The sequence below is a fragment of the Rhinolophus sinicus genome, linkage group LG04 (genome assembly GCF_036562045.2).
Source record: "Rhinolophus sinicus isolate RSC01 linkage group LG04, ASM3656204v1, whole genome shotgun sequence".
Classification (NCBI taxonomy): domain Eukaryota; kingdom Metazoa; phylum Chordata; class Mammalia; order Chiroptera; family Rhinolophidae; genus Rhinolophus; species Rhinolophus sinicus.
Window position 1 is genome coordinate 87,299,134 of NC_133754.1, and position 16,147 is coordinate 87,315,280.

At 36.1% G+C, this 16,147-nt stretch overlaps 1 protein-coding gene across 2 annotated transcripts in view; it reads left to right on the forward strand.

Annotated features, from left to right (window-relative positions):
- The window catches only part of KPNA3 (karyopherin subunit alpha 3), a 100,717-nt gene extending 85,726 nt beyond the window's left edge, over positions 1 to 14,991 (forward strand). For both annotated transcript variants that reach the window (XM_074329927.1, XM_074329928.1), the window contains exons 11-17: positions 5,862 to 5,993; positions 6,885 to 7,013; positions 9,300 to 9,404; positions 9,500 to 9,571; positions 9,735 to 9,897; positions 11,789 to 11,883; positions 12,430 to 14,991. In XM_074329927.1, the coding sequence (XP_074186028.1) occupies positions 5,862 to 5,993; positions 6,885 to 7,013; positions 9,300 to 9,404; positions 9,500 to 9,571; positions 9,735 to 9,897; positions 11,789 to 11,883; positions 12,430 to 12,528 (795 nt within the window). In that variant the 3' untranslated portion in view covers positions 12,529 to 14,991. The remainder of the gene's footprint in view (positions 1 to 5,861; positions 5,994 to 6,884; positions 7,014 to 9,299; positions 9,405 to 9,499; positions 9,572 to 9,734; positions 9,898 to 11,788; positions 11,884 to 12,429) is intronic.
- The last annotated feature ends 1,156 nt before the right edge of the window (positions 14,992 to 16,147 follow it).

Consider the following 16,147-nt stretch of genomic DNA (forward strand, 5'->3'; position numbering starts at 1 on the left):
ATTGGGGAACATTGCAGGACAGTATGTTTCTCCAGGGCCCATCAGCTCCAAGTAGTTGTCCTTCAATCTACTTGTGGAGGGCACAGCTCAGCTCCAAGTCCAGTCACCGTTTTCAATCTTTAGTTGCGGGGGGCACAGCCCACCATCCCATGTGGGAATTGAACCGACAAGGTTGCAACCTTGTTGAGAGCTCCTGCTCTAACCAACTGAACCATCCGGCCGCCCCTCCAAAGCTCAGCGGCAGCTCTTTGTCTTCAATCTAGTTGTGGAGGGCGCAGCTCACTGGCCCATGTGGGAATCGAACCGGCAAGCCTGTCATTCAGAACCCGTGCTCTAACCAATGGAGCCATCTGGCTGCACCCCTACATATCCTTCTTAATTAAACCAACATCCTTAAGCTAGTTTTTATTTATTAAAGATTAAGCCTAAGTAACATGCACTTGAAAAGCAAATGCATAAGCTTCTGTTTTTCCTCCAATTTATGTGAGAGCTCATTTGTTTTAAGTCCATTAAATAGGGACGTTTTACAATCTAAATTTAAATTTACAAATCAATTTTGGCAATACTTACAGTAGAAATATACTATATGTATAACATACATACATAAGCAGCACAGTACAAAACTCAAAAGAAAAATTACAGATCCAAATATGTTTTCTGGCAGATGGACTAAGTTGAGGTTTCGCTCAGATGGCCAAAGTTTTTGCGTGCCGTAAGAATTCCTTTAAAGCTGTCTTTAAAATCAAAGAATGTATTGTCTCTGAGAGGTTTGGGATCCTCTCCTTTAAAGTTTGTCCTTAAGATAGTCTTATCAAAAGAACACAAACAAAAGAAAATGGAAAGAGGGTGTGAACAACAAAGTTGGAAAGCTCAGAGAGTAAAGAAAGTGGCCCCAAGACGCCTGAGATCTAAAGGGGGCATTTTTCCTGGGAGGAAGAGGAAAAGGTGGCTCTGGAGCGGAAGCCTGAGCATCAGATGACTGTAGCCCAAGTGGAGACAAAGAAGATGGGGGAGGGAAAGGAAAGGTGCAGGGGGGGGCAGGTGCAGGCAAGGAGGGCTGGTAAGTGAGGGGTCTTCCAAGGTGTTTTAGTAAACCTGGCTTTAGATTTGCAAGCTCAAAGGGCAGAAGAAAAGTTTTCCAATGATTCCCCTTTTGTTCCAGTTTTGCAGCACCGGTTTCCTTTTGGAATTTATCAAGGCGTTTACCCAATTTAGAATTTTTTTCTAAGGGAGGCAGTAGCAGTCTCTTGATTTTATTTAGAGCTCTCAAGGAACCAATTTTTTTTTTTTTTAAGGAACAAATTTTTTTAAAAGAGCCTTCTCATTGTTTCTGGGATGTACAGTATTTTTCTTCTAATTGAGCATGTAAATAGACAGACTTTGGGATTTCAGAGGAACCCCATCCTGGCCAACAAAGCTTGAGACCATTTTGCATGATTTTTGTCCAGAGGCCTAGACAATTGCAATTCTCTGGACGGTCATTTTTGTACATGCAGTCAGCCAAAGCCCCCCCTCCTGCCACCAGGAGGTGGCTGATCATCATGAGAATTTTAGAGCAAGGGTTACCCATTTTGCATTACTCCTTATGGGCTGTGTCCATGTCCCACCCCCACCCCCACCGCCGTGCCTGTTAAAGCTTGAGTATCCTCATATGCACCCCTCCTTATGAAATCATCCTTCGGGTGCCCGTTAGTTTGGGCATCCCCACAAACCTTGTTATGGACATTGCCTAGTCCCAACCTGGAGGATACCTTCCCCTGTACCAAACAGGACTGGAGGATACCGTCTCTAGGTGCCAAATGCAAAACAGGAAAACCTCCCTGGAGGATACCCACCCGGTGCCAAACCTGACTGAGGGATACTCCTGATACCAAACCTGAATCATATCGACAGGCCCTCTTGGTCCAGACATATGAACCGAGGTCACTGGGTGAGGGTCCTCTGCATAAACCAGATAAAGTCTTCAAGACCTCAGCTGCAAGTGTGGGAGATCTTGGATCCGAAAGGACTTACTCAAGACCCTCAGGTGCTGCTAGAAAGACCAACACACAAACCAAGGGGTTTGTGGAGGCGCCAGATGCATTAGTTTCAGGCCGGCATTACATCAGGTCATTGCTTCAGAACCTCATGTTGAGTGCTATGTCAATCGATGGTTGTTGGTGCCAGTTCAACACCAACAGCAACTCCCAATTTGGAATGAGGTAAAGAGGGTGACTTTATTCAGTGCAAACAGCTCAATATAGCATGGCGATGAGGCTTCCGTTGGGCGAGGCCCCCCTCCTGCTAGACAGTTCTGCTCTGCTCCAGCAAGACACCTTCACCAACCAGGGAAACGGTCCTCAGTTCTCATGGAAAGGGAAAGTGCACTCCTTGATCAAGAGGGGAGCCCGACTTAGATAGAGAGGAGTCCCTGCCCCAGGTTGGTCCATCCTCATGCAAATGAGGACTCCAAATTCTCACAGTTTAATTGGTCCAAAGAGCACTGTCCTGACTGGTCAGAATGGAGCTACTCTGATTGGTCAGGTGAAGATGCTAATGAAGATGTAGCTACCTGACTGATTGGATGGGGAAAGTCTCGTTAGTTTTGGTTGAAGTACAATTCCAGGAGTTCCTTTATAAGTGCTGGCTCAGACCACAGCAACACAGTGCAGCCAGGCAGTTCAATGCAGGCTTCTGCCTGAGGCATGGCTTGTGTGAGAGGCCCCTGTTTAGAAACAGCTGCTAGGCTGTTTTTACATTTGAGCCCAGTTAACTACCAGGAGCCCTTCTTGATAGGTATCTTCTTCCTTGGGGTCAACAGCAATATCTGCAAAGCATAACAAAAAAAGGTGTACCTGTATATTTATAAGATCTATGTCCTCATTTTTTTCTGCTTCCCTAATATTGACAGTAGTGTGTGAAAGTCTATTATTAGTATATTTTATATGTTTTTTCTTGTGTCTTTTTAGTTTCTGCATTGTATGATGTTTGCAGAGTTATTTGGTAAACAGCTGTTTATAACTGTTACATCTTTGTTGTAAATTGTGAGATTTAGCTTTATAAATAGCGTTCTTTGTTATTTGTAATGCTATTAGCCTAAATTCTACTTGTCTAACAGAATTGCAGTTTGTTTTCTTATCATTTACTTGTGTACCTTTGCTCATCCCTTTATTTTCAGCCTTGCTGAATTACTTTTAGTTGTGCCTCTTGTATACAGCATACAGTGGGTTTTGTTTTTGGAGCCAATTTAAAAATCTTTTTCTTGTTATAGGTGAGTTAAGTCCATTCACATTGTTTCATATTTTTATGTTTGGTTTTAACTTTGTCATGTTATTTTGTGTAATAATCTGTGTTTTATTTTCTACTTAGTGTGCTTTCTTTTCTCTTTTTAAATTCCTTTGGTATTTAGGAAGGTTTGGCTTTGTTCTAATGTTACCTTTTTACTTACATCTTTTATAATTCCCTTTCCTTTGTTACTACGTATCTGGTTTGACAGCTTTAAATGGTATTCTTTGACTCCTATTTCTTAACATGTACAACAGTTGATGAACTTTTCTCTGGCTTTATCCTACCATTCTTTAATCTGTAGGGTTTATGTCTCTTGTTAAATTAGGAAGATTTTGCTGCCATTATTTCTTCAAATATTTTTTTCAGCTCCACCTCTCCTTCTGGGACTGTTGGCACAAATGTTAATTCTTTCATTATTGTCCTACAAGTCTCGGAAGCTCTGTTCATTTCTTTGCACTTGTTTGTGTTTTGTTTTTCTCTCATTTAGATTGGATGATTTGTATTGCTCTATCTTTGAGTTAGTTGATCTTTTTTGCCTCTCTCCATTTTGCTTTTGAATCCTCCCACTGAGTTTTAAATTTTGGTTACTGAATTTTTCAGTTTAAAATTTTCCATTTGGTTCTTTATGTCTTCTGTTTCTTTTCTGACACTTTCTCTTTTGTTTCAAACATGTTCATAATTGCTCACTGAAGTATTTTTATGATTATTACTGTAAAATCCTTGTCAGATAATTCCAGTATCTATGTCATTTCAGTGTTGGCATCTGTTATCTGTCTTTTCCCTTTTGAGTTAACACGTTGCGTACGGTAGGGTTTAAATCCCTCACGTACGGCAGGGTTTAAATCCCTCATACCCCTCTGTTCCGGCAGGTTTTTAAAAGAAACTACTTTAAAATGCACTCTTCTCTTTAAAGCGTAAATGCTTCTATGTCATTTATTATTTTTCTATAAATAATAGATTCTGCAAATAAATTATTCTATAAATTATTCTATAAATAATTATTCTACAAATAATTCAATAAAATATGCAAAGTAAAAAGAGTCAACAGTAAAAACGAGAATTCTCGTTATCCGTCCTTAACGCATGGCTCAGAAAAAAACGAAGATTCTCGTGATCCGTACGCAACGTGTTAAGATGATCCTGGTTCGTGGTATGAGGAGTTATTTTCATTTGTAGCCTATACATTTTGGCTGTTGTGTTAAGAGATTCTGACTTCTATTTCAATCTTGTTACCTGTTACTGCCAGACTGGGTAGTAGGCAGGCTTTGCCCATACACACTTCTGTCGATCTAGGGTGGGATGGGAGATGGGTTCAGCTCTCAGGCATAGATGACTTCTGTCCTCCCATTTGTGAAGTTGCAGTATCTCTATTTTTCCAGAACAAATAATATTTATAAATTATTCTTCCACTCTTATCCCCACATTTGTATTAGTCTTTGATCTCCAATGAAGTGTTTCCTCCGTCATCTCTTAGTTGAATGCAGCTCATTGTCTAGTAAAGGTGTCAGCAAATTTTTCTGTAAAGGACACAGAAAATATTGTAGACTTTTGGGGCCACATGGTGTCTGTCTCCCTAATATGGGATAGTTTTATTAGGATGTTACCTTTAAGCCTTTCAGCCCCTATCCTCTTCTCTGAAGTTTCACACAAGCTTGGGACAGGAGATCCAGACAAAAGCTCGAATTTAAGTTTTTCTTTTGTTACAGGAGTTTGAAATTTGTAATTCTCTGACTCTTAGTAATGCTGTAGGTGTGGTCTGTACGTGGCTTTATTTGCTCTTATTCATTTATAAACTTTTTTGAAGGATATGTGGAGAGCTTTGAATACATGTAGCTGCTATTATTTTAACGCAACAGAATGTCTTTAGTTTGGATAGCTCTAAAAAGAAACATCTCTGGATTTCAGATGAGATGAGACCTTTGTTTACATCCTCTGTGAAGACACCAAGGAAGCTACTTATAAGCTCTTTGACTTTGAATGAGCCAACAAATCTGAGCATAATTTTTCTTTTTTCTTTTCAGAATTAGATCAGTATAGGGCATGGTTTATACTCTGCTCTTCAAATAGGCACATTTTTCAAGAGCTTTGCAAATAATTTTTTTTTCCAAATGAAGCTAAAATGCCAAGTCATTTCTTTTATCTGTTTACTTTAATTATCTGAAAAGTTAATTATATTACTAAACATGTTTGAAAACCACTAGTATAGAGAGATGATCTTTTTTGTTCTCTTCTAGGCTTAAGGCAGCATGATATATTGGTCTCATTCTGTATGTGAAGTGTTTCCTTGTGATATTATTAGGTGTTCAGTTTGTGGGGGCAGAGAGAATTACTTTTCTGCCATTTTTAAATTCATCTATCTGTATATAAACGCAGAAGTTGAAGTAGAAGTTGTCCCTGACTTCTGTGTCATTTTTGTGAAGAGTGATCTGAGGTAGGCATTGAGAGTTACCTACTACTTAATAGATTTATCAGGTAAGGAACCAAACCAAAACATCAAATTTAATTGCTTTTTATGTCGCCACCCCTGAGGTGTGTTAGTATTTTAAGCACTCAAACAAATAGATAAACTGGTTATTCTTTTTTATTTCCTATAGATCCTTGTAGATACAGTTTGGGCTCTGTCATACCTGACAGATGGAGGTAATGAGCAGATACAGATGGTTATTGATTCGGGGGTGGTGCCGTTTCTTGTACCCCTTCTGAGCCACCAGGAAGTGAAAGTTCAAGTAAGTATTTTCAAAATTTTCTTACTTTTATAAAATTGTGTTTGCTATAACCCGTTAACTTGAACAACCAGGCTTCAATTCTGTCTGTCTGTACCTACCTTCCTCATTTCTCCTGCTATTTTACTGAACCTGATTTTGTTGATTTCTAAATCTTTATCTCACCCTGATTCTTTGCTGAGTTTCAGGCTCACATAGCCACTGTCCATGAGCCCTTACACATAGCCTGTAAGAACTCCTTCAAGCATTCCATTGTTATTTCAACAAGACAAAAATGATATGTATCATCTTCTCGCACGAACCTGCTCTTCTTCCTATCTCCCGTTTCAGTGGGCAGCATAGTCCGAGCTGGAAACCTTGATTCCTCCTTTCATTTCTCCTCCATTACAGAATTCTGTCAATTCTGATTACATAGCTTCAAATCTGTCTCCTCCTTATGTATCAAGAGCCACTTATTTAGCTCAAGACTCGTTTCCTTTCCTCCAGTTAATTGCATAGCATCCAAACTGCCTTTCCTCCTCCTCTGTCGCTCCAGTTTCTCCTCACTCTCATTAGGGGTACATGGCTGATAGATGTTTATCCCACTTCTGCCAAGGTGACTTTCTAGGTGGCGATGTGGGCTCATTCCAGGCCTTTATTAAAGTCTTCCTGAGGTGCCAGTTTAGTAATAGATAAAAGTAGCTATTAAAAATGGACCTTTACATTTTTTATTTTAGTTCCATTCTTCACAAGAATTGTTTAAAATTCAAATTGCTTCTCAGTTCTGCATAACGCTTTGTTTTGTGTAAGAATGCACCCCTTACATTTGTACATTGTCTCAGGATCATGAAAAACATAGAATCAGTTTTATCATAAACAAGTAAATGTATAGAAAACATTTTATCCCCACCGCAGACAGCAGCACTCAGAGCAGTTGGCAACATAGTGACTGGCACCGATGAGCAGACCCAGGTTGTTCTCAACTGTGACGTCCTGTCCCACTTCCCAAATCTCTTGTCACACCCGAAGGAGAAGATAAATAAGGTAAGGCACGTAATGTCTTCATCGGTGTCTTTCTTTCTCTTTGTATATCTCATTTTTAACTGTCCCCTTGTTTCCGTTTATATTTGATTGTGATTTTCTTCAAAACCACTGCAGTTAAGATGAAAATTATTTCAAATCACCTCTGATTATTTCTTTCCATTTTTAATTGCTTGCTACAAGTGCTGCCCTGATCATCACAGAATAAAAATTATTTTTACACTAACCAATGTTTTTATTTAAGTAGATTGAGAAGTAGCAACAATTACCAAATTAATAGCCACTAGATGAGAGTACATACAAAATCTCTCATTAGCTGGCTGGTATCTTTTGTAAACAAATAGGTCATAATTTAATCTCCCTACAAAATGAGATTAAACCTAAAGATGCAATACCTGAATTAAAGATTGTAAAAATTGCCTTTTTCAAGATTTCAAGCTTGAGATGCAAACTTACTATTAATTGTTAAATATGTACTTAAACCTTTTTGTGTCTGGCTTATTTCGTGTTGCTAATGTTTCAGGGTTCATCCATGTTGGAGCATGTATATGTATCAGGACATCATTCATTTTTATAGCTGAATAATATTCCATTGTACATATATGCCACGTTTTATTTGTCCATTCAGCCATTGCTGGACACTTGGATTGTTTCTACCTTTTGGCTAATGTGCTGCTATGAACATTGGCGTACAAGTGTGTGTGTTTTAGTCCGTGCTTTCAGTTCCTTTGCATATATATCTAGGAGTAAAATTGCCAGGTCATGTGATAATTCTATGTTTAGCTTTTTGAGAACCACCAAACTGTGTTTTTCATAGTGGCTACACCATTTTACATTCCCACAAGCAATGATAAGGGTTCTGATTCCTTTTTAAAAATTATTATAGCCACCCTAGTAGTTGTGAAGCTGTGTCTCATGGGTTCTTTTGTTGTTGTTGCTATTGTTTTTAAAGATTTTATTGAGGAAGGGGAATAGGACTTTTATTGGGGAACAGTGTGTACTTCATGGTTTTGATTTGCATTTAGTTTAAAGAAATTTTAGCTGCCTGAAATGTCACCATCCCCCAAACCAGCAGAATTGATCATAGCTATATTTATTTCATTGTTTGACTATAACTTGACAGTTGGATTCTTATAGAAAAGCATGTTGTCAGAAATCACATTTTAGAGATATATTTGTTCCAGTGCAGGGAAAGAAGCCATGGTATTTTAGACTCTGGGACAGTTATTTTTACTGTAGAAATTTCAATAATATAGGTGATTTTTTTAGCTAAATATATTCCATAATTGGAAACAGAGCTAAGAAGTGAAGAAGCTGGATAGAAGGGGTAGATATGGAGAAGTTCTGGCCTATAATCCAATATGCTCTCAGTTAAGGTGTCATGGGGTAAAGAGAAAGAGTTCATATAGATACTCAGCTTCAGCAAGTAGTTGGTAGCTTCAGAAGTTTTTCACCTTAAACGTTTGTATTATTTGCATCTTGGGACCATCATGGGACCTGGAAGTAGAAGTTACCAACTTGGTTTTATTCCCTCAACATTTTAGTTTGAAAATTTTCAAACTTATAAGAAATTTGCAAGAATACTAAAGTGAACATTCATATACTCGAAGCACCGATTCACCAATTATTATTAACATCTTACCACAACTGGATAGCAGAATAAATTTACAATTAAGTCTTAATTGTGGAGGAAGAAGAAGATACATGGTTGACACTAAAATTATGATAAACATATTTGTTCGTGACTTACAAATCCTTTAAGGTTGCAATAAGACTTGTTATATAGACCCATCCAAGACTAGTTAGATGCTTAATTTCTAAATATATCTTGCAAGTAAATATTTTTACAATAAAGCAACTCACTTTTCTTAGAAGTAGTTTTAACAAAATACTATGAAATTGAGTCTTTAATTTACTTCTATCATCTGTCTTTTAGAGGAAGCTCATGCACTAAAAGTCTAATAAACTCCACGAGTAAAGGTTTTTCAACTGTTTTATTCACTGTCATATTACCATTGTCTAAAAGTGTCTAGCTTATAGTAGGCATATATTTTATTGAGTAGATAAATGCTAGGTTAATGGGGCCCAAATATTGTGGATAGAAGTTTCCTTATAACTTGTTTGAAATGGGAGATTCTGTATAACCTAATCACTTTTTAGATGCTTTCCCCTTAATGCAACTCAGGTGACTTTGTTATTATATGTATAAACTACATTAAGTTAAAAATATAAACACATTAAAGACATAATTTTTCAAATAAAGGTGCCCCATATTTTATTCAATTATAGGAAGCAGTGTGGTTCCTTTCCAACATAACAGCAGGCAACCAGCAGCAAGTTCAAGCTGTAATAGATGCTGGATTAATCCCTATGATTATTCATCAGCTTGCTAAGGTCAGTCATATTGTGTTTATCATGTGTGTTAATATAGTATCACCAAGACTTTTCGAATAAAGAATTCATTTTGTCATTTCTTTTGTAACCTTCAGGGAGACTTTGGAACACAAAAAGAAGCTGCTTGGGCAATTAGCAACTTAACAATAAGTGGCAGAAAAGATCAAGTGAGTTTGGGAAAAATTAACTGTTATAGTTGTTAATATTGGAAAGCATATGGCTCTCTTCTGATTAGGAGTTACTGGTTGTTTATAAGCCCTGTACAGTGTTCTTTTAGGGGAAAAGATAATTATATAAATATAATTATTCTTTTTTTTTTTTTTTGTCTAGGTTGAGTACCTTGTACAGCAGAACGTAATACCACCATTCTGTAATTTACTGTCAGTAAAAGATTCTCAAGTTGTTCAGGTGGTTCTAGATGGTCTGAAAAACATTCTGATAATGGCTGGTGATGAAGCAAGCACAATAGCTGAGATAATAGAAGAATGTGGAGGTAAGGGTGGATTCACTGAAGAAAAATAGTTGAGCATTGGAACTCTGCAACATTAGTTCCTTAAAAGACAACTAATTAGAAAACTGTTAGGATACATTACTGTTACATCATCAAAGTTTGTTGCTGTTCTTTATTCACTATGTTAGCATTCCAAGATTTTCCTGGGAAATAGTAGTCCATACTTTGGAAAAACTGATTGTGAAGGTCACCCCATATCCTTCCTAGAGATTCACATTGCTTTTTAGAAAACACAGATACTTATCTTGAAGGCGCAGTACATGAGAGCAAATTTAAAGCTCTGAGAACTAGTACAGTAGAGAAACTTATAAGCTTTGTTTAATCTAACATTTCTCAAACTCCTCGACAGTGAAACACCTTTTTTCATGTTATTCTTATTATCATGTGATTCTGTGGGCCTTACTTTGTGAAATACTATTCCATATTGTTCGAAAAGTTTAATGATTTTGGAGTCATCTAGATATTTTGTTTTAGTCTTAAGATTGCCAGAACTGCATGCTAAAGTTAGTATGCTACAGAGATTACTTTGAAATGTTAATGAGAAAGTACTATGATTTGAAATACTGTATCATTATTTCTCTAGTAACACATATGAAGCATATATTTTAAAATTCTGTTTTTTAAGGTACCTTTTCAGTGTGTACTAAATTGCCCAGACCTTACTAATTTATCCTAATATCATATTTTATTTTATACATTTTGTTGACCAATACGTATGATACTACCCAGTTTATTTTTTTAAGAGAAAACAAACGCAGTTGCATCATAGAGTATTCAGACTGGAAGTATTTTCTTAATAGCAAGAAGAAATTATCCTAGAGATGTTAAGGAGTCTTGTTAATGGTCATAGAAGTAGTTACAAAAGTATAATTGAAATCCAGATTTTTATATTATTAATTCACTGCTCATTCTAGTTTTAAGATGTTTTACTTTTTAAGATAATTTGAAATTAGCATTGCAGCCTGGTTCAGAACAAATTAATCCAGAAAGTTTGAGCTGTAGAATTGTTACTCTTCAGTTTTTTATCAACATAGTTATTTCTGTCTATGGAAGTAATACTTAGGATGCATATTTACTTAGTACTTTATAATTTTATACAGTACATTCATTATCTTTGACACCTATTTTCCCATTTTTCTGATTTGTATATTACTTTATGAAGAAAAAAATGCAACTATTTCAAAATGACCTATCTAAAAAGACATTTCGAGGAAGAATATTTATTATTAGGGATTTATATTTACAGACTAATGCATCTGCTACGTAGAGTAAATATATTGGGACTATAAATGAAGGCATTGTACAGTTACTGTTCTGAAAAATTATTGCCCAAGTTCACTGTGGCCATAAGACATAACCCCCCTATTCATTTTTTCAAATTAGTTCAAAATTTAAAGCTTTATTTTTTATGTATATCAATTAATCATTACGTTTCTAAAAATGTATTTCCTAGTTATATAAAAGTAATAACACTTGGGAAACGGGGCAAGATAAAAAAATGACTATATGGGACAGTATGATTATATTAAAGCAGCCTGGGAAGATCTCGGTTCCAGGTCTCACCAACTTGCCACACAACCTGAAATCAATCTCTATATCTGTGTGCCACAGCTTCCTCATCTGCCAAATGGAGTGTTTAGGTGTTTTTAAAACCGCCTGCCCGAGAGACCAGGGCTCCTAAAGAGGAAGAAATTAGTGGGACACTGGTCTTCCATCCAGAGAAACTCAGGTTTTTTATCTGGTTTTTAGACAAACTGTCATCTTTGGGGGGCAATGGGGGGATATTCTGAGTTCTTGAGGATTTTTCATGATGAAAATGAGCACAGTTTTGATTATATCTGCTTAATTATTTTGATTATTTTATTTTTACCAGGTTTGGAGAAAATTGAAGTCTTACAGCAACATGAAAATGAAGACATATATAAATTAGCATTTGAAATCATAGATCAGTATTTCTCTGGTGATGATGTAAGTATATACAAAAGTATGGTGTGTCTGCATGTGCATTAAAACCTATTCGCATGTAAGTTTACTAAGAACTTTCCTTTTATAATTAATATGACTTAAGTTCATACTGTATTTCTATCAGATACTCTTGAGGTGGCATTTTTCCAGTTACTTATAAAACTCTAAATTAAAAAAATAATAATGATTGCTTTCCACCACTCAACTTTCTTAAATACTAGGTCTGAAATTTTATTATAGGTAAAATTGAAAAAAACAATTCTGGTTGCATTTGTACTCTCTTAAATGGGAAGAGATAGTAATTATAGTAATAATGTATGTTCAGATAGGTAAAATAAATCTGAAGATACAGGAACTTAAGAATGGGGTGATTTTTAAATGTGTGTTCAGTTTTAAATTGTTAAGTTTCTTAATTATTTATTTACTTACGTATTTTAAGTGATTAAAACATTCACACAGAATTCTATCCTAAACAGTAAATCAATTCTGCTTATACCATAATGTATAGTATCTTAATGTAACAAGAATTTTTTTTCTTGCTTTTTATAGATTGATGAAGATCCTAGCCTCATTCCCGAAGCAACACAAGGAGGTACTTACAACTTTGACCCGACAGCCAACCTTCAAACAAAAGAATTTAATTTTTGAGTTCAGTTGAGTGCAGCATATTTCCCACATTCAATATGAAGCACCACCAGATGGCTACCAAATGACAAGAACAACAACAAAAGGCTCCAAAACACAAATGCCTCTTCGTTTTGATGCTTCTAAAGCAAGCCATGTCTCAGTCACTTTGCAGTTGCCAAAAGTCACTATCACATGGACTGTAAATGCATATGCATGATTTCCTAAACTGTTTTAGAATTCTCCTTAACAATCTCAACTCCCTGTTATTCCCTGTGCCCTGGTGCCACACGCTGACAACTGCAATCTCCAGTTTAGAATATTCCGTAACGGTGGCGTGTCAGCTGCCCACTTGATATTCCTTTGGAAAATGGTGCGCTGTGGATCAAGACACTTTGGTATGATGTATATACACGTTGGAAGACTTTAAAGAGGTGCAGCCTGATCTGAGCCTCCATCATTGTCCTCCACAAACATATTTTCATATTCTTTATGTGGAAAAATAGATTTTAACGTACAAGCCAAATGATTTTCATTGGTGGAACTGACACAAAAAAAGTAACTTAAAAAAAGAAACTTGGTTATTGATTAAACAGATAAGTTTTAAAAAAAACTGTACTTCATCTACCAGTAATTGATATGTTTATTATCTGCCTCAGAAGCCAGGGTTGGAGGAAGAACTTTAGCTATGGATGGTAATGCTTTCGCCATTAAACCTAATTTTTGAGAACAGCAAGCCCTATTTGACCACTCACTTCAGCCTGTGTGTTCCTGCTGTTTTGAAGTAATCAAATGCTGTGCATGGTATTTTACCTGAGCTGCAACCTGTTATGGACTTGAACTTCTGTTTAAGTTGAAAGCAAGAGTCCCTGACTATAAAGAAAATAATCAAAAAAACACAAAAAACACAAAGGTCTAAAGTACCCATTGGTGATATTAAAAAAGAAAATCTTGCTTTTAGCTTTCAGGAGTTAATATTTTTCGTTTTAAATTGATAATTGGATATGGCTGGTTTATATTGGGTTTAAACTGTGGAGCTTTCATGTTTACTGTAATTCAGTCTTAAAATATTTTTTACTTAGTAACCAGTGCTTTTGATAATGTGGTTGGCAACAAACCAGCAACTATCTAGAATTGTCATAAACTTCATTCTTTGAGTATTGGGGAAGTTAATTCAGTTCTTACTTAAAAACATATTCATGTATTAAAAGATTCAGACAAGGAGCTGTATAGAGGAATAATCTGCAGTTATTTAACATAAACCTGATTTGCAGTGATCTTTAAGTACTTCTGCAAAATCTGGTATTATTATGTAAAGTCACTGCTTTTGGTAAGTTGTCTGGCCCTGTTGTTAATGAAAGAATATGAATTTGAAATTTTTTAAACTGAATAATTTGTGCTGTCACAGAAATGGTTTTATTGCTATTGTTTACTGGGTATAATTTTCCAATGCATTGGTGTGAAGAGATAGAAAATCTAAACTAATGTAGTTATCCGATGGGGGGTATATTTACTGTGATGAAGATGAGACAGATGATGCCATCAGAGCTTTGTGAATCAGCTGGGGTGTTTTCACTGATAAACAACACATAGCAGGTGTGCATTCATTACAAATATATGTATCTGCCAAGGTGGAGCCACTTTAAAGAGTGAGTTTTGTCTTGTATCTAAAGTGGATACAAGCGTGTGTTTAAACTGCAAGATTTTTACTTGCTAGAGAATCTGTTTTAATATAGTGGTTTGGCCTCTGATTATTTATAGGTTTTATAAATTTTAGAATCAATTTCTCTTTAAGGTGGCTCAGATTTTTCAACTCTTGTGCACATAAAATTGAGTTGAAGTTCATTGTGCCTTTTTTTCTTTATCCAGATTTTGAGTTAAAGCTTCATATGGTAACTGCATCCTGTTCAGACACTGTAGTCTAAATTTTTGAAACTGTGTGGTGTTCGCTAAAAGTAGGGATAACAAAATCAAAGGTAATTAAGGTCACAAACTTCGGTGAAACCCTTAATGTCCAAATCTTCTTGATATTGTGAATTGTACCCCTTCCAGTTTAGTTTCTTCTGGACTCTCCATACTTACTGACAGTTACCTTTTAAATTTTGCACACATTGAGATTAAATTGGGCCTCTATTGTGTAGATTCCCATTTCTTTCCTCTTGTGTTTGAAGCGCAAACTAACATAAGTGAACATTAGCATCAAGTCGTGCAGACGTATGTGTGCATTTGCTTGATTCAATTTGTTGTGACCTTATCAGTTTGGAATTGGAATTGCGCCATTTCATAGATAAAGGAAATTAAGTATATTGCTGCACTTTTAAGTTTTCAAAACAGTGTTGAAAATTGCATTGTTTTTATTTTTTTTAAAACTCAGTTAAAAAAGACTAAAACGTTCTTTCAAAAGAGGCATCTAAATGTGTTCCTAATTTTGTATATGGGCTTAGGTTTTGTAACCAATAAAAAAAGCTGCTATCAAATACGATAAAATATTGAAGAACTTATTTCTAAAAGAATCTTAATTTCCTAGCTTTGTTTTCTACATGGTTAAATTTAAATTTGGAATTATTTTTCAAACATCAACCACCATGGGGTGAATCATGAATTGCTCTTTCATTGTATTTTACTATCTCCTTTCACTATAACATGACCAGTAACAATCCTAGATTTAAGACTATTTTGTAACAAATAAAAAGTACCGAAATTTTCATTAATTTCCTAAGCTGCCACAACAAAGTACCGCAAACCAGGTGGCTTACAACAGTAGAAGCTTGTCATTGCACAGTTCTGGAGGCTAGAAGTCTGAAGTCAAGGTCATGGCTGGGATAGCCTCTCTACGAAGGCTCCTGGGGAGGATCCTTCCTTGTCTCCTCCTGGCTTCCGGTGGTTGCTGGCCACCCTTGGCATTTCTTGGCTTATAGCTGCGTCACTCCAGTCTGTGCTTTCTTTGTCACATGGCATTCTCTCTACATCCCTCAGGTTTAAATATCGTAATTTAGAGAAAGGCCATTTGAGAATAGTGTGATTATGACTTTCATGAACAAACAAAAATCAGACTATTTTAAGGCCTGTGTAACCCTTGACAATAAGTAGCTATGGAAGATAGTAATTGAAGTAAACCTGAAATTTTTAAACCCGATAGAGGTTGTAGCTTTAAATGAAATCTTGGATCAATTTAAAGAACAAAGGAACAGCTGAACTTTTGTGTATACAAATATTTTTACTTTTGTATAATGCCACTTCAAACTATTTCTGAAAGAAATCAGTGTGTACGTAAATAAATGTGATGGTAGTACCGCTATAGAATCTTGCCATAATTTCCTTCAGAAGGGTTGTGCTTGTCAGGGGATTAATTACTTAATTGCCGCAGGTGAACATTCATGAATGTCAGTTGTCTCACGGTGATGGTTATGAATTTTTTAACCCCTCATTGAACTGGGGGATTTTAATTAGATCTTTGTGGAGAAAGGGAATATAGTATAATTTCTGTACATTAAGCTGTAAGTCTTAAGGCACGTAGTCCAAGGAGTGCGCTATGTAACCCACCATTCATTTGTCTAAAAAGGAACTCTCCATGTAAATGTACTTCATTAGATAGCTGAATAACAGTGGTAGAATGATTCTCAAAAAGTTCTACATATAGAGG